General features: G+C 45.9%; 1 protein-coding gene across 1 annotated transcript in view; it reads left to right on the top strand.

The window, feature by feature from the left end:
- The window catches only part of RPH3AL (rabphilin 3A-like (without C2 domains)), a 140,948-nt gene that overhangs the window by 42,243 nt on the left and 76,883 nt on the right, over window positions 1-21,822 (top strand). Inside the window, 1 exon segment of the mRNA XM_006863450.1 lies at window positions 6,976-7,062. Coding sequence (XP_006863512.1) covers window positions 6,976-7,062 — 87 coding nt within the window.

Below are 21,822 nucleotides of genomic sequence, written 5' to 3' on the forward strand. Positions count from 1 at the left end.
TTGAGAAGGGTACCTGACCTTACCTTGGAACTGCTTACACAGATAGGTGGTCTAGAGATGCATTCCTGGGAAAGGGGTGGGTGAGTGGCAATCTCCCTATCCCCACCCTTTCGAAGAGACTTTTGCATTATTTCCTCCATGGGTGAATAATGCACCATCGGCTGAGGGTGAGGTTCACCACGCAGACAGTACTGGAGATGGCCCTTCCATCCCTCCTCCTTGGTGGGAATTCGCCCCACCTACCTCACTCATGTGGGCGTTTCTGTTCTGACTTCCTTTAGCACCTCTGCTTGCATTCCTCGGTGTTACGCATGCTGCCGAGTGATGCTTCGTGTCGCTGTGTTTTGTCTCTTCAGCAGCCTGGTGTATTCCAGGAAGGACTCATCTCGCCAATTCGGTTGTTCATTAGTTTGTTTGTGATATTTATTATGTCAGGCACTGGGAGCAGGAAGGCCAGAAATAGCTGTAGCCTGTGCTCTCAGGTTGTTGGTTGTTACCCATAATGTTTTCACTGGCTAATTGTTGGAATTAGATTACTAGATCCTTCCTCCTAGTACTTCTAAGTGTGGTAGCTCCGCTGAAATCTGTCCACCCCGAGTAACCCTGCTGGTATTTGAAATACCAGTGGCATCGTTTCCAGCATCATAGTTCCCACCACCGGACATCAGGTCTGACAAAGTAGAGAGTTGACAAAAACAAGGGAACCCTTCCATGAGATGTATTGGCACACATGTAATAATGGACTCACATACCAACAGTGCCAAAGATGGCACAGAACCAGGCTTTGTTTCATTGTTATTGCTGTGAGTGGAGCAGACTCAACAGCAACCAACAAGTGCCCTCAGTGAGCTGACAGCCCTGGGGAGAAGGGGACTCATCACATAGCTAAACAAACACAAATGAGGATGAGAGAAGGTCTGAGTCTGTTAGAGGAGCTCTGGCTGGGTAGGAAGTCAGGGAAGCCTTCCTGGAAGAAGGATTCAGGGGTTAGAGACAAAAGTGTGGCCAAGAGCATCCCAGACAGAGGGGACAACACATGAAAAGGCCCTGTGGTAGGAGAAGCAGAGCAAGGGCCAGGGACTAGAGGGAGGCAGCATGCCTGGAGGAGGGGGTGAGCAAGGTAGTGGAGCAGGGGAGCTGAGGCTGATGAGGAAGGCCACGGTGCGCAGCCTTATAGACCATGCGAAAGAAGGGTGGCTATCACACGGAGAGAAACAGGAAGTCCCTGGACGCTTTTAAGGTGGCTATACCCCAAAACCAAACTGCCATGGAGTTGGTTCTAACTCAGCGACCCTTGATAGGATTTCTGAGACTGTAAAGCTTTACAGGAACAGACAGCCTCAGTGTTCTCCTGCGGAGCTGCTGGTGGATTTCAGCTGGCAGGGGCAGGGAAAGGAAATGATTCAATTTGCATCTTGAAAAGATCACTCCCGTCTGCTGTGTCAGAAACCATTTGGAGGTTGGCCAAAGTAGAGTTGGGGAGCCGAGTGGTGGTAGTGGTGTCAGAAAGGGGACCAGTTCAAGAGAGACAAGAGTTCTTAGAGATGGACTGTTTGGGTGAGGAGTGAAGGAGAATGAGAACTGAAGGTGATTGCTGGGTTTGGGGTTGGTGCAGCTGGCTGGATGGTGGCCTCCCTCCCCAAGGCAGCTGGGAAGAACTGTGACTGTTGCCTTCTCTTTACCTATGCTAACCATGTTCATGGGTCACTTGATCAACCCCATGTGACCTGAGGTATGACTGTTATCCCTATTTCCTCATCTATAAAATAGTGGTCAGAGAAGGTAAGTAACCTTGGTAAGTCCATAGTTGCCCAGCTTCTAAATGGCGGACTCCGCTTTTTCTGGCCGCAAAGCCTGTGCCCTGTGGGCTGTATCCTGAAGCTTCCCCTTCTCTAGGAGTTGGAAGGTACATTTGCAGAAAGGAATGAGGAGAGAGAGTGTGTGTGGTCAGAGTCAGGCCCCCGAAGCTGGAGACCTGGTTATTCAATGTTCAGACACAATTTCATGTTGCAGAATGCATCGTAGGAAACTAGGGCTGGCTTGCCCAGAGCAATTCCGCTCCAAGGAAGCCCATTGCAGGTGGGGAAGCAGCTGGCCGCTTGGGGCCATCCTTGACCACAGATATTGCTGTGTTCCTTGTGCATATGTTGATGTAGAACCTGACTGGCTTGCTGTTGCTGGATTTTTATTTTACCACCTGCTTCATTTTCTTTATTGGAGCTTGGGAACAAAGACCAGACCCATGAGGGGAAAGCCTCATTATTCTCTTATTGATCTGAGATTTAATAGAGAGAGCAGCAATGATGTATTCTTTGAACTAGAGCATGTTTATTTTTTTTTTTCCTGGCCCTCGCCTAGTAGGAGTTCCGACTCCTCCTGCCCATCAGAGAGACCACAGTCACGTGAAGACCAGGAGAGGCAGTGGGAGGACATTGGGTTCCATCACAATGGCTGGGGTAGCCTGGAAGTAGGGCTGTCCTGTCAGTCCTGACTCCCCCAGCTCCAGCAGGGCCTGAGGAAGAGGGGTTACATAAGGAAACATTTACTGCCACTTTCTCTGCTTTCTGTGGAGTGGGAGTGCTTTTCTCTGTCACCAGGCTGGGACCTGGGGAGCAGACAAGACAGGTTTCTCTGCTGGGGAAGGTGGTGCTCTGAGCCCCAACAGGAACAGGCCACCTGCCCCTCTTTCCTGTTCCCCCTGTTCCCATCCCCAAACCGAGAGCCCCCAGCAGCCTTCGACCCAGTCTCTGAGCAGCTCTGGGCATCCCAGATGCCCAGTCCGACGATGCTTACAAAGAGTACACACATGCTCATCCTTCAGAGCCCTGCTTCCTCTGAGTCTCTGTTTATGGGGATGGAAAATCTGGCAGTGATTGTCAGTGCTGGCTGCACAGCATGATTAATGTAATTGGTAACACTAAATTGTACACGTGAAAAATATTGGCACATGTTATGTTTATTACATATAATATTACAACAGTAAAAGAAAAAAAGTTTTTAGCAAGTTTTTAACTATCCCCCCTCCAAAAAACAAAACAAAAAAAACCACCCACTTCCATGCCAGTGCAGCACCTCCCTAGCCCACAGCAAGCTGGCTTCTGACCCAGCATTCTGTATATCACAGGTAAGTGAATTAGCAAACTGAGGGTGGTAGGAGTCAGATGGGAAGCAAGGCCTTGTGGGTAACAGTGGAGCAGACTGTTGAGCCAGATTGTCCTCAGTACCCACACTGTTGTCCATACTGTCCTGTGATGACAGAAATGTTCTATTTCTGTACTGTCCAATACGCGCTTCTAGCCAGGTATGGCTTTTGAGCTCTGAGATTGTACTCCTAGAATGAAGTTTCACAGAGTTTTTCAGCACCTGCTATCTGCACCCACTTCCCCAAGGGGGGGGGGGCGCTTATCCAAGGTCACGTGTCCCTCTTTGCCCATCCCTTTGCTGAGCAACCACATCCCCAGGGACACCCTAAGTTGAACCAGCTCCCTGGAGAGCAGGTGTACCAGCCTGGCACCTGGGCAGGAGAAGGGGACCTGGCACCCCTGAGGTCTGGAAGAGGGGAGCCACAGAGTCAGTTTAGCCTGGACTCCAGTTTCCCACCAACTACCTGTGTGCTCTCAGTTGGTTTTTTTAACAGCTCCAAGCCTCAGTTTCCTCATCTGTATAATGGAGATCATAGCATTTCTTTGATGCTTTCTTACCAGGGTCACAGTACCTGGCACAGATAATAACCCAATAAATAGCAGCAACTGATGTTTTATTCCCTCCTTATTCCAACTGCATCATCTCATCCCCAGGCTGGGGCAAGGCAGTGCATGGGGATCGCATACCACGTCTCAGGGCTTCCAGCCTTTGTTAGCCCACAGCCAGAGTGACTTCCAGGGGTCATTGTTTAGGAAGCAGTATCTGTTTATGATGATAGAAAGTTTGGCAACAAATACTGGTGGATGGTGACACATGATGCCTGTGATTGGTGTTGCTGATTATTCATGTAGAAAACGTTAAATCGGCAAAAGCCATACCGCCACAGCTCCTTATTGAAGCCTGTACACAGGTAAAAACGTCACATCTGAGAAGACCACACTCGTTTTCACATGTGAACTGTGCATAGGAGGGAGTGAATGTTCATAAGGGAGCAAGGCAAAGTGGCTTCAGCAGCTCTCCCGGAGGAGGAGGTCACATCGTGGGTTTATGGGGATCCTACCCTGGAAATGGGTCCCTGGCGGTGCAAACAATTAAGTGCTCAATTGCCAAAAAGTTGATGTTGGAACCCCCCAAGAGGCACCTCAGAAGAGATCTGGTGAGCTGCATGTGAAAGGTCCCAGACTTGAAAACCTATGGAGCAGTTCTGCAAGCATGAGGTCACCATGAGTTAAAATTGACTTGACAACAGCTAACAACAACAACCTTGAAGGTAGAAGGATGGGAGTGTCGAAGAGGAAGAATGTCCCAAGACCTCCTGTTGGGTTCCAAAGAGACTCCTGTAGAGAGGTTGAACCTCAGCCCAGCAAAGATCCCAAACCCAAGCCTAGCGTAGAAGTGGCCACCCGCCTGTCATTCAAGGATTCATGGGAGCTTGTAGGGCAAGCAGTGTACCAGTGAGCAGCATGGACCCTCCCCAGATGTGCTGGGCAACTGAAGACCCCAAGTCTGGGACCTTCCAGAGACCTGGGGAAAGCTGATATGGCTGGATAGATTTTCCCAGCAGCCAGAGAGAGGGACCAGAGTTTGGAGCAGACTACATTTTATTTGGAGAGTCTACAATAAATGTGCCATTCTCAACATTAGTATTGGATGGTAGCAAACCTATGTCCCCCACGAGTATCTCATCGTTTCCCTTCCGCTGCCTGCTGGCTCCCTCCCTCCTGCAACGCTGGGCTCAGCCACCCCAATCAGGCAGGTGACGACATGCTCTGGGAAGCCAAGTTGCTGACATTTCCCTCTCAGTGGAGCAGCATGCTCCTTTCTCAGTTGGCAGTCTACATAAAAGGCCAAGCAGCAGATCCAGCTCCCCTAGCACGGGTGCAGGAAAAAGCCCCCACCCCTCAGGGATGGGCAGCTGCCCCCATGGCAGGAAGATTGATTAGCGGTTGGTGACGCAGTTCTTCAAGGAGAAGGAGGCATCCCTGAACTGGGATCTATCTTGGTTAGCTGGGAACAAGTGTCAGCCCCATCAAGGGCCCCCTCTGCCTGCCATGGGCTTCATGGTGGCCTTTCCTATCACTGCTTGTTGCTGTGGGTTCAGAGGAAGCAAAATACGTATTTAGAAGTGATGAGGTTACACAATGCTGTAGAATGAAAAGTACTGTGGAAATTAGGTTCTGGCTGTTTACATGTCTGGAAAAAATTGTGTCACGGCTAAAGGGTCTAGCGTTGTGGCGTTGTGGGTTAATGCACTGGACTGCAAGGTCAGTTTGAACTTCAAGGTCAGTGGTTCAAGCTCACCAGCCACTCCTTGGAAACTCTATACGGGGTCACTATGAGTCTGAACTGACTCAACAGCACTTAACAAAGGTTCTAGAGGCGCCTGGGTCACGTAGCAGTTTGTGATTGGCTGCTGACATAAAGGCTGGAGGTTTGAACTCACTCTACAGAACAAAAGTCCTGGCAAATGGCTTCCATAAAGATTGCTGTAAGATGCTGTTAAGTCAATCACGCCTTGTATTACACTGTCACCCAGTCCTATGCCACCTCACTAGCGTCGGTATGTGTGAGTTCACTGTCGCAACAGGTGTGTCCGTTCATCTTACTGAGCTCGTCCCCTTTTTTGTTGACCTACTTCACCAAGCATGATGTCCTATTAGAGCCAAGAAAACTCTATGGGACAGTTCTACTTTGTAATGCATGGGGTCACCTTGAAAAGACTCAAGGCAAATGACAGCAGCAAAACATCTGGTGACCTTTTCTTACTAGCTGTGTGAACTTAGGCAAATTCTTCAAGTCCCAGAGACCTCATCTGCAAAATGGGTCTGATTGGTACATAATAGGGTTGTTGGTGTGGTTGAATGCAGTATTGGGGCTGAGTCTAGAGTAAGTGCTCAAGTTACTACTAGAATATCTGCTTAGCACATCCATGAGGCCTTTTATGGCATGTACAAACGTTTGTTGTCTTTGTTGGGTAACGTTCTTTCCTGCCCGTGCGTTCACATAGCAACACGATTTGAAGGTTAAGAGCATATAATATTCTGTCGTGTTTGCCTGGATCCTCCTGTTTGTGCTGTTTCTAGTTCTTTGCTGTTAAAGATGATACAACTGTGAATATCAGCAAGTTTTATTACTCTGTGTGATTCTGACAAAGCCTAATTGTAGGTGTGAATCAATATCATGAGAAGCATTTATTGTGCCCCAAAGCCAATCAAGGTTTTGAGGATTACCTGTGCCTTTTGCTATAGATGCCCTCTTCCCTTGGAAGATGCAAAAGTGAACCTTGAATGGTGCCCAGCTACCATTAAGAGTTTGATCAAAGATTCTATAGACAAATCCTTATCAAAAGGTGGGGAAATGTAGAACAGAACTTCAAATTCATAGAGTCTAGACTTTCTGGAGCCATTGAGGCTGGAGGAATCACTGAAACTATTGCCCTGACATAATCTTCTAACCTTCAGCCAAAAATATCCCCTGAAGAGTGGTTTCCTTTAACTTGTAAAGAATGTCTGCCTTGAACATGTACTTTTAAATTTATCAATATGGGATCAAACTGACAACAGCAACACAAAAGATTCGATATGAAGCTTGGGGGCAGGAATTTATGTTAACAGGGGAGGAACAATTCAGAAAAGGAGAGGGAGAAAGGTTACACAACTTGAATATAACCATTGTTGCTGAATTGGATAAGTAGAAAGTGTTGAATCGGTGTATGTTCAGTTGCATATAGTTTCAACAACAACATAAAGTAAAATAAATTACAGCTTTCCTATCCCCTTAGCTGAAAAGGAATCAGCTAAAGTGTTTACATTCCCATCTCCTCTCTTGTAGAAAGTCTGCACCAAATGTGGGATCGAGGCCTTCCCAGGACAGAAGCAGCCCTTGTGGCTCTGTAAGATCTGCAGTGAGCAGAGACAGGTAGGATGCTCTCCCGGCACACACAGGGGTATGGTGGGATGGGGCTGGGCCAGAGTTGGGCACATTCATTTAGGGGGAAGTGAATGGTTGGTCCCTGGGGTGGGCTTCTCTCAAGTTTAAGGAAAGACTGGGGGATCAGGGCAGGGGATGAGGGTGGCTCACCTATTTCCTAAATGCAAGGGTAACAGTGGGCCAGGGGAGCCCAATTTCAGTGGGAAGCCCCTCCTATCAGTGTGTGTACATGTGACATTTGGTGGGGGGCTGTTGTAATAGTAGAGTCTTGGTATGGCACTGTAGGATAAGCACTGAACCCCAAGGTTGGTTTGAACCACAGGTTTGTGATTCAAACTCACCAACCGCTCCTCAGAAACCTACCTATACAGGGTCACTGTGAGTTGGAACCAACTTGATGGCACTTAATAACAACAGTTGTTTTAGTAATAGTAATAGCTAGCCTGGGTTAACCACTGTGGCACTGTAGGGTCAGTACTGGACAGCTAACCACAAGGTTGACAGTTCAAACCTACCAGCTGCTCCTCGGGAACCCTCCATATGGTAGCTATGAGTTAGAACTTACTCAGTAGCACTTAACAACAACAGATAGGCACTGTTTTATTCATCCTCATGTCAGCCCCATAGATAAATCCTTTTACTTTTGGGGAAATGGGGACACAGCAGGTTAAGCAACTTGTGGGCATTGACCTAGTTAATGGGGGAACTGAGAATCAAATGCAGTCATGGTCTGCTGGGGCCATGCCAGTCACCTCCAATGTCCCTTCTAGTGCTTTAAAAAAAAAAAAAAGTTGCCTTTGAGATGATTCCAACTCGTGGTTCCCCCGTGTGTGTCAGAGTAGAACCAGGCTCCACGGTTTTCAATGCTGGGTTTTTGGAAGCCAACTACCAGATCTTTCTTCTGGGTAGATTCGAACCACTAACCTTTTGGTTCATAACTGAGCACTTAACCATTTGCACCAACCAAGGACTCCTCCTCTGGTGCTAAGGGGCTATAGTTTTAGTTCTGACCCTGGTTTAGGGGAGGAAATTGTGGCTCACTCTTACAGTAACAGAAGGGGGCTAAAACCCCCATCTCCTAACCCTAGTCCAGGGCCCAGCCCAGTGCACCAGCATCGGAAGTGGAGCTAGAACACATTAGCCAGACAGCTTCTGGGAAAGGCCTTGAAAAGGTGGGGACACAGGCAGGAAGAGCTGGGCAGATGGAGCATACCTCTGGGTTCCAGGTATGGATTATTTGTAAAACTTGCTTGATACTTGGTATACAATTTTAATCTTTGGACTCCTAAAATTCTGAACAATTCTCAGCCATAATCTTGAATTTTGCTACTCTGCCATTCCATCTTTTTTTTTTTTTTTTCTGGAAATCTTGTTGGCTACAGTTTACCAGTTGCTGCCAGTTCCGATTCATGGAGACACCCTGTGTGTTTGAAGAACTGCGCTTGTAGGTCTTTAAGGCTGTAAGCTTTCAGAAGTAGATCAATAGACCTTTCTTCTGAAGGGCCTTTGGCTAGATTTGAACCCCTAATCTTTCAGTTGGTAGCCAAGTACTTAACTGTTTAACCCATCCAGGAACTTTAAGAGCCTGGGAACTTGAATTCTTCCTTCATTGTTCTCACTACCCTTTCTTATGTTTTCATCTTTATGTAATACTTTCTAAATATATTCCTTAGTTGTTGTTAAGTGCCGTCAAGTCAGTTCTGATTCATAGCAACCCAGTATAGGGTTTCTGAGGAGCAGCTGGTGAGCTTGACCCGCTGACCTTGTGGTTCAAACCGACCGTGCACTCCAGCTCATTAACCTACAGTGCCACACCAGGATTCCATATTCCTTAGTGTTGTTGTTGTTAAGTGCCATCGAGTCTGTTCCGACCCATAGTGACCCTGTACAGGGTTTCCGAGGGTGTAAATCTTTACGGGAGTAGAAAACCTCATCTTTCTCCCGCGGAGCAGCTGGTAGTTTCGAACCGCTGACCTTAAGGTTCACAGCCCGATTTGTAACCACTACGCTACCAGATATTCCTTAGTACTGCCTTCCAATTCATTCTTTGACACTACCTTAGTTGCTGTGTTGGTTATCTTTCTTAGCATTCGTTTCCCTCAAAGATTTTAGAATTTTGGTTTGTACGCTCATCTTGAGTGGAAGCCCGTTTTTCTCTTTGCCTCATGGCTCATCTCCTCTCACCTAGCTCACCTCACTGAGTGATTTTGAGTCACCTCCACCCAGTCCCTGACTCCCCCAGTGCAAGTTAGGTGTCATGGGTTAATGGTGAGCTATTTGTCCATGATGATCCTGAAATTATTCCCAAAGCCATGAGCAAACTGGCCCAGGCCCTGGCTGTATGAGCAGCTTCCAGCTTCCCTCTGCATTGAGCTTTCTGATATCAACTCTAGTGTTAGAATGGATCCCTGCTTCTTGTCAGCTTCCTTGTCTAGCTGGAAATGCCTCTTCATCAGTCCCCATTTTCAGTGAGCCTAGCCCTAGTCCTCCACCTCCCATGGGACATTGTTATTCTCCATACCCAGTGGACCAGGCCTTCAGCCCCTCTTACGATTTTGAGCTTCTCAGCCATTGAGATATATGCCATGTTGTTGAGCACGGATAAGTTTACTTCTTCTTGCTGTTGCTTTAAAAATGTTTTCATCTATCATTGCTAAGTCTTTAAAACAAGAAAGGTGGCAGGGAGAGCCTCCAAGTATCAACTAGTATTATTCTATCTTGCCTGGTGGTCTCTAATTCCTTATCCCTAAAAAAAGATGTTAATACCCTTTTCTGAAGAGTTACTATTGTAAGTCAGTACAGGGACTTTAAAAAGTTCGTGGGGGAAAAAATCTTACTATCTTTCCATTCCATTGTTCCATGAACTTTTTGAAGCTGCCTCATATTTGAGGCCTCCCTCCTCACCTAGCCCAGAAGTCCCCCTTTGAACTTGAGGTCCTTCCAGTCGGCAGAGACCCCCTTTTAATATGCAGATGTTGATGAAAGAAGAAATTCCTTAAAGCATTATCTTATGGAAACACTTTAGCAGAATGAAATGGCCTTCACAACTGAGCTAAGGGAATGAAAGGGCTGTCAAAGAAAAGGTGAAAAGGGAGAAACTGAATTGAGCAGTAAACTTAGTAACTTAGTAAAGGTCTGCTGGGGCAGGAGGTCCTATCCATCTACACCCACACCATTAGTTACTCACATTCCTTAAGAGTCCTGAGCTACCATGTACATAGAAGTCCCTGAGCAGTGCAAACAGGTAAATGGTCAGCTACTGACTGAAAAGTTGGCAGTTCGAACCCACCTAGAGGTGCCTTGAAAGAAAGGCAATCTCATCTGAAAAAGCACAGCCATTGACAACCCTTTGGAGCAGTTTCCTCTGACGCAGCTGGGTCACCATGGTTGGGATCTACTAGACAACAACTGGTTTTCTGTTTCTTTTTTTTTTTTTTTTTTTTTACCATGCATATACCTACCATCAACTTTCCCCAATCTCCAGAGTATTCCAGTGCCCAGAGAAGTCCAGAATAGCTTAGGATGAATTTTTCTTATCTTTCCTACAGCAAAGAATATGATGCTGTACTCTGTGCTATCAGTCTGCCCTTGAATTTCTGAGGCCGATCACTCTTAGGGTCAGGACTGCACCAGGTATACTGTGGACATTTAAGTGAACGTGGACGGGGAAATGAAAGTGCACGTGGGGTGTGAGACTGGGTGCCTGCAGGGACCATACCACGTACTGGATTTTCTTGCTCACTTTTGGAATTGGAAGTGACAGAGTAATTGGTTTTTAATGTCCTTTTTTTCTTAGAAAAAAAATATCTAACCACAACAAAGAGGTGGCTAAATAGAAACAGCATTTAAACTGTCAGATTTTAAGTGCTACGTGCAGCTGGTTCTGGGTCTGTGATAACAATTTGGAGTTCCGCCCTGCAGCAAAAGTCAAGTCCTAATGGAAGAACTTGAATTTTCTGATGGAACCTCTTGTTCCACTTTGCCCAAGTCCTCTTATCTTCCTTTCCTTTTGGCGCTTCACTTCCATCATCTCTGGCTGTAATTATAACTATTTGTTCTGGAGTTGAATGTCTCTGGGCCTGTCAGGCTTGCATTGAAGCCTGTCTGTGTGCACTTTAGTGGTACAGCAAGCAGAGCCTCAAGTCGTCTGCTTTTGAGGCATTTACACTCTAATGCATTTCTTCATTCAGACAGCACATACTTGTTGAGCATCTATGCATCCAACAAGCAGCCTTCTAGAGGAAGAGAAAGACCACCAACAATGAAGTCAGTCCCATCTTGTCACAGATGACAGTACAATGCTTTAGGGTACAGGGAAGAAGGAGTGCTGGGACTGCTGAGGGTGGTGAGGGGGGTCAGGGAAGGGATCACTGATCAAATGACTTTTGAGCACAGATCTGAACAAAGCATATTCTATATGGCTGTGTGAGAAGAGAGCATTCCAAGTAGTGGCTACAGCAAGTGCAAAGGCTCTGAGGTTGGCATATATTTTTGGTGTTTTTAAGGAACAACAAGAGTCATTGTAACTGAAGCCAAGTCAAGACTGGAGAGAGGAGGTCAGAGATGGAGGCAAGGGTCATATTGTTTTGGTCTTTGTAGATCATTATAAGACTTTGGGTTTTACTCTTAGTGACGTGGGAAGCCATCGGAAGGTCTTGAGTAGAGGAGAGATGTGATCTGACACCCACCCCCTTTCTAAAGGATCTGGCTGCTTTGTTGAGAATAGATTGTAGGCTGTAATGTCAAAGTCACCTACTATTTTATATTTCTTATTTGATATTACTCAATAGTGTTACCCTTAGAAGTTTCCATTTTAAAAATATGATATACATTTTACTCTTTTCTGATGATAAAATTCGTATGGATCTTTGAAGAACATTTATAATGTGTAGAAAAGTATAAAAAAATACACACCAAAAAGCAACAACGAACAAACTGTAGTCTTACCATCAAAAGACCATCACTGTTAACATTGTGGCATATTTACCTCTAATGTTGTTCTGTGCTTTTTAAAATGTATGTTGTTGAGCCTCCTTTTTAAAATTTATGTAACATCACAGTATTCCTACTCTAATCTAATCATAAACTCTCCTTTCACACAGTAAACATTCTCAAGGGTTATATAACATTCTGCGATCTGGATATTTTCCTAATTTACAGCATTTACGTTGTTTCCACTTTTTTCCTCTTATTAATAACTGACATAAATATCTTTTAGCGTAGCTAATTGTGCCCATTTTAGGTTAATCCTTTCCTTCTAGAATGGATTCCTAGAAGGGAAAAATAAACCTTAGCCTTTATGTTTTCCATATCCTTACAGATTCTTGAGTTACTAGTTTTTACTAATCTCATAACTATCTGGACTATGTTTTATGTAATTTTTCAAAAGAAGGACACATGGATATGTGTTTTTGTAGTTCTTTGCATATCTGCTAGTAGCTGTTGCTTTTATGCAAAAAAGATAACTTGACTGATTATACAATTGATCATAATCTTTCCTGCTCAAAATCCTGTGAAATTTGCCCCTGTTATCTACAAACCACATGGAGAAAAGACATCAGAGGAAGAGTCAGCAAATGCAACAACAAGGAGAATTAATGCCCAGGGAGTTAGAAATAATATTGAAATTGTGAAAGGAGCTTTAAGTATCTTTAAAAGAGATAAGAGAAAAACTAGAAACCAAATTGAGCAAACTGACAAAACCTTTGGGAAAGAAAAACAAACAATAAGAAAAATAATCAAAGGAACCATTTTTATTTCTGAAAATGAAAAATGTTCTTATTGAATTCAAACACGCAGGGAGTATAGGGTCCTTCGGGTTTTGTTGTTGTTATTGTAAAGCAGAGGACTTTGTCATTGCCATTAATAGTCCCAGGGGGTTCCTTATTTGCTTCTTTTTTTCTTCTGTTGTTTGGCTGGAAGGTGATCTGTGGGAAGGAGTTCAGCTCCAGATTTGAAAGGTGTCTGAGGCACCACCAGCTCAATCAGACAGTAAGTCTGCTCTTTTTCACGGTTTTGAATTTTGATCTACATTTTTCTGATCCCAATCAGAGTATTCGGTGATGATTGTGTGATGCTATCTAGAGGTCTCCTGACATCAGACTAGTAGTGGCGGCTCTGGTTGGCATTGTCCATTAGGTCCTTTGGACTGATTATTTCCTTGGGTCTTTGGTTTTCTTCGCTCTTGTTTGCTCTGGATGGGAAGTCGTTTACTTCTTATTTTTTAGTTGTTTCAGATACCAGGTTGGCACTTCGGTCAACTGTTACACATGTGATGTTTTGGGGACCACATGAAGCTAGAGTCTTAGTTAGCTGCATATTTGTTTTAACTCATCACTGAGTGTAATTCAGTGAGACCCTCCCCCATTTATGTAAGTTGACACACTCTTTCGTGACTTTCCTGGTTTTCTGGCTGACAAATTAATAAACTCTAATAATGTGCTCAATATTCAAAGAATCACAAAGGAGAATGAAATAGGCCTCCGTGGAATGGTTAAACAGTATATTAGTCACATCTGAAGAACCAGAAGAAGCAATTGATGAACCAGAAGAGAGTTCTGAGGGTGCAGCTTACAGCAAGTAGATGAGCTGGTACGTCAAAGTTGAGAGGAAGAGAAGGCAGCATAAGAGAAGTCAGTGGAGGTGTACATGTTACTGTGATGCTGACCAGGTTTCAGCAGGACTTCCAGACTAATACAGAGTAGAAGCAAGGCCTGGCTATCTGCTTCTGAAAATTGGTCAATGAAAACCCTATGGATCAGAGCATTCTGATCTGCTGTATCAGCTCATTGATCAAGGGGAATCCCAAGACTGGGCAGCATTTCATTCCATTGTCCATGATGTTACCATGGCTCAGGGCCCAGCTCAATAACAGCTAACAGCAAGAACTTTTATCTATCCTACCACCATTGATCAAGGAGCTCTGGTAGCATAGTGGGTATGAGTTGGGCTGCTAACCTCAAGGTCAGCAGTTCGAAACTACCAGCCATTCCATGGGAGAAAGATGAGACTTTCTGCTCCCATAAAGAGTTACAGCCTCGCAAACCCTATGCAGGGTCACTATGAGTGGGAACTGACTCCACAGCACATAACCACCACCACCACTGTTGATCATTTCCTTATCCTCTGTCTGCTTGTTATTATGAATAATTCTGCTAGGAACATTTGTGTCTCCTAGAACATATACGTGTGCAACCGTTTCTCTAAAACGTATACCTGGGAGGGTTCTGTTGGGTCATGGAGTATACCCTTGTTCAACTTTAACTTTAGTAGGTATTTCACACATAGTTGTATTGATCGATGCTCATATGAGCAGTAGATGAGAGATCCTCACCAGCCAGTTCATTTTTCTACATTGTCAGTTCTATGCGGCCTCCAGTGTGAGTTTTTCTTCTGCTCTTTCTTTTTGGCTCCTTGCAGTCGTCCATTATTCCATTCACACAGCCTGCTTTCTTTTTTTGTCTCTCTGTTTCACCAAGGGCCAGTTTTCTCTCAACTTTCCAATTTTCTAATTATTTTATGAAACCTAGCACAGCACATTTGTTTTTACAATAAAACCTGGAAAAGTCAGAAACTGTGAAAGACAGAAAATTGTCCAAGAAGGAAAACACAAATAGTTTCCACTAATAGAGAATGATGGAAAGATGGTAAACTTGCAAGACAGAGGAAACACACAAAGCTCATCCTGTTAAGTTCTGACTCTTACAGGTTTCACTCTACTAACATTGTAGGGAGTCCCAGGGGTGGTACAAATGGTAATGCACTTGGCTTCTACCCAAGTGGTTGGAGGTTCAAGTTCACTAACAGGTGCCTCAGAAAAAAAGGCCTGGTGATCTGCTTCTGAAAAATCAGCCATTGAAAACACTATGCACACTTACATGGAATATTTAGGATAGGCAAATATAGAAAAACAACATTTATTAGTGGCTGACAGGGGTGGGAGGAAAGGGGACAGGGGGAGTCATTGCTCAGGAAGTAGTGAGTTTCTGTATTGTTAGGTTCCGACTCATAGTGACCCTGTGTATAATAGAACGAAACACTGCCTGGTCCTGCGCCAGCCTCACAATTATTGTGCTTGAGGCCACTGTTGCTGCAACTGTTGTGTCAATCTACCTCATTGGGGGCTTCCTCTTTTCAGCTGTCCCTCCACTTTACCAACATGCCTACAGTACAAGAGACTAAGTGTCATCATCTTCATGTCTAAGGAACGTTCTAGCTGTATTTGTTCCAAGACAGATTTGTTTGTTCTTCTGGCAGTCCATGGTACTTTCAATGTTCTTCTCCAACACCAAAACTCAAATGCATTAATTTTCCTCCAGTCTTCCTTTTTCATTGTCCAACTTTTTACATGCATATATTGAAAATACCATAGCTTGGGTCAGTGACATCTTAGTCCTCAAAGTGTGACATCTTTGCTCCTGAACACTTTCAAGAGAGCTTGTGTAGCAGATTTGCCAAATGCAATATGTCGTCTGGTTGCTTTACTGCTGCTTCCAATGATCATTAATTGTGGATCCAAGCAAAATGAAGCCTTTGATAACTTCAGTCTTTTCTCTATTTACCATGAGGTTATTTATTGGCCCGGTTGTGAGGATTTTTGTGTCATCCATACTGAAGGCTGTAGTCTTCGATCTTCATCAGTATTTCAAGTCCTCTTTGCTTTCAGCAAGCAAGGTTGTGTCATATGCATATTGCAGATTGTTAATGAGTCTTTCTCTGTTAATGAGTCTTCTGTTTATGGTGATAGGAAATTTGGCAATGATTATTGGTGATGGTTGCACAACATGATTAATGTAATTGATACTACTAAATTGTATGCGTGGAAAATGTTGAATTGGCAAATGTGATAATGCATTTTTTGAAATGTTTTATTGTGAATTATGTGATAGTTTACATGGGAGAACATTAGTTTTACATTCATCCTGTCGTATATTGTTTCATTGCCATGGTTACAATCCCCTCCATGCATCAACCAACCAAAGGGTATACCCTTCAAACCTGCCCCCTGGTTGTCAGCACACAGCCCCTCTTCCTCTCTGGGTCTAAAGTCCCCAGCCGCTCCATCGCCCCATGTCATTGTCTCTGCCTCCATCTCTAGTGTCACTGCTTCTCTGGGTAGGGTCCTGCTCTCTGCTCTTCTCCCTTGATGGTCCCAGGGACCTCAGCTCCTACACTTCAAAGTCAATCACTCCCCTGCTTTTGCTACCTTTACATTTCCAACCCTCACAATCAGTCCTGATTAACAATTATTCACTATTGTATCACAAGAGACCTATCCGTATTTCCTTTCATCAGCCCCGCGTAGACAGATTGGATACTACTCAGTGGAGATTCTAGCTTCCTCAATGCCCTATGGATCTAGATTCCCTCTTGAAAGCTTGTAAGCCAGTCACTTCTTGCCTTTGTAGCACCCCCATTTTGCGTAGCCAGTGTCCAAGTTGCCTCATCCCTTGTCTACTCTGTGTATGGAGGGGATGATAATGCATTTTTACAATACTATTTTTTAAATCCCTCTGAAGCATTTTAAGGGTTTTTTTCTTTTCAGAGTCTTCAGAGTGGTATTTGCCAGTAAAAGAGCCCTGGGGGTGCTGTGGATTAAGCACTGTGCTGCTAACTAAAAGCTTGGCAGCCACTCCTCAGAAGAAAGATAAGACTGTCTTCTGTTAAGATTTACAGTCTTGGAAACCATGGAGAGCAGTTGTATAGAGCTGCGATGAGTTGAAATGGACTCAGTGGCAGTGAGTTTGGTTTGGGGGGGTCTTACATCTATGGTGGCCCTGGTGGTGTAACGTTTAAGCACTTGCCTGCTAGTCAAAAGATGAGTGGTTTGAACCCACCAGAGGCTCCATGGGAGAAAAGACCTGGTGATCTGCTGCTGGGATTACCACTTAAGAAACCCTATGGGGCCGGGGTCTGCTCTGTCCTACATGCGTTGGAATCAACTTACCACACAACAACTTCTCTGAAAGCTTCTCCCAGTCTTGAATTGTCCCCCTCTCTTCCCAGAAGAAACTGTACAGACCCCAGGGTTCATCCCTCATTCCATAAGGCATGCTGTACAAATCCAGGGTTTACACAGAGACCACATTCACACTTCTTACAGCCCCATCCTCTGGCTAGAGTTTTCCTTAGTGACACGCTCCACAGAGAAGGTATCTTTGAGTCTCCTGGTAGCCAGCCCTCTGGAGTCCCTGGATGGTACAAATGATTAGCATGCTCAGCTGCTAACTAAAAGTTCAAGTCTACCCAGAGGCATCTTTTTTTTTCTAAGTTTTTATTGTGAATTATGTGATAGTTTACATGGGAGAACATTAGCTGTACCTTCATCCTATCTTGTTTCATTGCAATAATTACATTTCCCTGCATGCATCATCAAACAGCCAAAGGGTACACCCCGCAAGCCACCCAACATCTTAGAAGAAAGGCCTGGCTCTCTGCTTCCCAAAAAATCAGCCACTGGAAACCCTATGGAGCACAGTTCTAGTCTGATACACACACAGTCACTGTGTGTGAGACTCGACAGCAACCAGCGCCCCTGCCCTCTGGTCATCAGAACTAGAGAGGATGTAAGAATCTACAGATCCTGGTCTGAGCTGTTTCCAGGGCTCTCCGGGCCTCACTCTCCCAACACTAAGCTGGACTTGAGGAACTATACCATCCCAGACACAGCTCAGCAATGCCAACTCCTTCCCACTCCTTTTTGGTTATTTTCTGGGAGTTGTACCTCCCGTGGCTGAGGATGGGGTTGAAGGAGGGAGGGTGGCCCCTGACCGGCACCAGAAACTAGCTGCCATGTAGGAGCAGCAAGACTGCCTCATGCCCAGGGTCTTCAGACCCTGCATCCTCTCACTGCCCAGAAGGCCAGACCCAGCTGTCAGATCCCACCCGTGCTTGCATGGGTGGGATGATGTGAGGCTGTGTCAGTGGCTTCCAAACTTAGGATGCTTCAAACCGGAAATTGGTTTCATGTATTGTTTAGCTTTTAATCCCTATTCTTTTAAAAGCAGAGTGACTCACTCTAAGTTATACTGTAATCAGTGGAAAAGTTAATTGGAATCTAGATTTCCCAGGAATCTCTGGCCTCAGCAACGTACCTTCAGTAGGGTACCTTTGAGGATGCAGGCGTCATCCTTACTGTAGGTGGGGGGTAAGCCAGAAAGGGGTAAAGACCAATTTGTAAGTAATTGAAGGCTGATTAATACAATTAGAGCACTCTCTCTTCTGCTTTCACTTTGCACATTCCCAATTTAACTCTGCATCCTGATTATAACTCAGCAGAGGCAACGGGCTGCCTCCAACACCTACTGTGTCCCTGCAGTGTTTTACGTAGAAAAGGTGCTCACAAGTGTTTGCTGACGGAGAGGGAAATCTGCGAAATAGGAAGACTGCTTCCGTGTTCTAATCACGGTGGAGCCTTTTCCCAGCTGAGAGCATTTGATTTCCCTGAAGTCTTATAGCAGATGCCCCTGGCTGGGCTTCCATCGCGCTCAGTGATGAGGGTCTCTCTTGCCTCCTCCTGGCCTTTCTTACTTGTTGACTGATTCAAGAAGAATCTGTGAAATAGGCAAGTGGCTTCCTGGGATGGTCTTTAAACCTTGTGTAACCCACCCAGTACTCTACCTCGGTCTGGGTCTTAAAGGACCCACCTCAGACCGCAGCCCCAGCCCAGCCCAGCCTCCCTGCTGCACCTGCCTCCCGGGCAGGCGGCCTGTACTTACCACAAGCTCCATCTGTTTCCCACACTGCTTTTCTCCCGGCCCTGCTGTTACTTGCAGTTTGGATTCTTACTGCAAACAGCTTTGCCAGGGGGCCCCCTTAGGAAGCCTGTGTATGCAGCCAGGAGTGGGTGTCTGGTGCTCGGGCGGGCAGCTGCCTGAACACCCTGCCATCTGTGGCTGACTTGCTCTGGGCTGCCATCGAGGCGTCCCCAGGAGAACCGGATGGCCACACTTCCTCAGAGTGTTGGTCACCTCCCACATTGCCATGGTTGTGCCGACAAACCCACTGCCATTGCTGGCTCCTGGCCTCCCACGTATGTGGAAAAGGAAGGAGGCTCTTGGTACCCACCAGCCTTCCTCCCTCCTGCGGTGTAGCTCTTACAGGTGTGTTGAGCCATGTTCACCCTCTACCCTGCCCTTTGTGTTTGTATGCCTGAGAAACTTCTTCTCTGTGACAACTGCTGGCAAATCCACGAAGGAACTGACTTCATCACCACTGTCCCTTATCATTGAACTAACGGTCCAAAAACAGGCACCTCTGAGGCTTCCGAGCGTCAGTGACTTTGCGGACATTAATGAGCACCTTCTGTAGGCCGCGGCGGTGGTGGCTCAGAGGTAGAATTCTTGTCTTCCAGGCAGGAGACCCAGGTTTGAGTCCCAGCCAATGGACCTCTTGTGTAGTCCCTACCCATGTGGCAGTGGAAGCCTATGTGTTGTTGTGATGCCAGGTCTCAGCGAGCTTCCAGACTAAAACAGACAAGGCAGAAAGGCCTGGTCACCTTACCTCCAAAAATCAGCCGATGGAATCACACAGTCCATCCTCCCAACCAGCTTATAGGTTTGGTGTGGGACTGGGCAGAATTTCGTTCCCTTGTACGTGGGGTTGCCATGCGTTTGGGGCAAGTCCAGGGCAGCCACAGATGACAGGCCAACCAGTGAATGTCTCAGCCCCACACGAGCCCAGCGAAGTACTCATTATCCTCTTGTGGCAGATGGGGAAACTGAGGCTTAGAGAAAGAAGGTCACTGGCCCAAGACACCAGGTAGTAACAGATCAAGCCAGAGTTTGAAGTTGGGGACATCTACCTCTGAAACTCCCCCTTAAGAGTCTACTTTCTATTTATTCATTCAGATAATATTCATGGAATATTCACTGTATGCCAGGCACTGTATTAAACAGATATGGGTCAAGATGATTCTAACCCGATGGAGGAGAGCTGTGCTCTACAGAGTTTTGAATGACTGGCTTTTCAGAAGTAGATTGCTGGGCCTTCTGAGACCCCTCCTGTGTGCTGGAACTTCCAACTTCTGTCAGCATTAACCATTCGCACCCCCCAGGCAAACAGCAATGAACAAAACAGTGCTTACATTCTAGTCAGGGCCAGGGTACAGAGAACACACCGTAAAAGAAGTAAGCTAATAAGTAAGCAAATGACATAGTAGATGAAATGCTAAATGGGAAAAAAAAGAAAAAGAAAAAGTGAGCCAGACAGAGAGGCTTCTGAGATGTGGGTGGAAAGGGAGACTGCAGTTTGGCCTTTCCTGGTATAGCCCTCTCTTCTGCATGCCTCTAGGGAGGGCAAGCAAATAGCTAGAGGGGACATATGAACTCAGTCTCTTTTCTCATATGAATTTGTGGATAATCAGATTTTCCTGCCCACTTTTCAGATGCTAGAAGACACTGGCTGGCATGGTTGTGCCCCTCCCCCTAGCCAGCTGCCTGGCAGATGGAGACCAGGGAATAGTGTGGCTTCATCTGTCAGGGGGCAGTTATAAAGCCCCTCGGTAGTACCCAGCCCTGGAAAAGCACACCATCCCTTTTGAAAGAAATAACTCAAGACAGCTGCATACCGAGGGGCCACACAGAATCCCTTTGATGACCAAGAGAACTAGCTTTCATTGAGACCCTCCTCTGTGCCAGGCTCGGTGAGGTAGCCATTAATGTCCCCACTTTCCAGCTGAGGGCATGGCAGTTCTGAGACCTTAAATGAAAAATCCAAGATGGTGCAGGCAGAACATGCAGAGCTGGAGTTTGAACCTGGTTTACCTGACAGGCTTTGCTAGCTACTGCCTTCCACTTTCTCAAGTCAGCAGCACTGCCTTCACTGAAGAGCCTGAGACTTAATGTCTTCACTTCCAAGTGCTCCTCTAACAGAAATACCCTAAGTAGGTAGTTTTAAAAGAACAGAAATGTATGTTCTCACAGTAGAAGGCTAGGAATCCACCTTTAAGGCACCGACTGTAGGAGAAGGTTCTGTCTCTGTCAGCTCTGGGGGGATAATCCTTATGTCCTCAAATGGAAATGTCCATCTGCATCTACCTTCCCCATTTGTACTGGTTCCTCCGTCTCATATGGCCTCATTGACATAACAGAGGAAACCCTATTTCTACAAGGAATTCCATCCACAGGTAAAGAGGGGGGATTCTCAGACCTACTTTGGAGGTACACAATTCAATCCATAGCACCTACCCTGCTGCAGATGGGCCCAGAAGTAGGATGGGTGGAGGTGGTCCTTCAGCCGCCTTTTCTCTCACTTGCCCACGTGCTGGTTCTGGACGTTCCATGTGACTCCTGGCCCCTCTTCTCCTTGCCTGGACTTGAAAAGTTGTTACACCCACCACAAAAACCCAGTCTGGCCCTGACTTTTCCCAACTAGTGGACCTGGCTCTTCTGAGTGTCCCCTGGTGTCCCCTGGACTGTTGAACTTTGCCTGCTGCTCTCAGTCCTGCATCAATCGAGGGTCAGTGTTGTGTCATGGGGCCGCTCCCGATGCTTCCGTTTGCAAACTAAGTCATTAAAGCCCTTTCCTGGTTCATATCCACATTATGCCTAGCCCTATATGGGAACTTTACCAGCGTCACCACCTGTACAGATCACATGACCCCCACAGTCACTGGTCTGTTCAAACCGCTCACCTTTCAGTTTAGTAGCTTAATGCTTGACCCACTGCACTACCAGGGCTCCTTCAAAAAGACGGAACTATTTCTTGTATTGAGAATTGCATAGATTGAATGCTGTCATTGAGTCAGCT

Source organism: Chrysochloris asiatica, unplaced genomic scaffold (genome assembly GCF_000296735.1).
Source record: "Chrysochloris asiatica unplaced genomic scaffold, ChrAsi1.0 scaffold00054, whole genome shotgun sequence".
Lineage (NCBI taxonomy): Eukaryota > Metazoa > Chordata > Mammalia > Afrosoricida > Chrysochloridae > Chrysochloris > Chrysochloris asiatica.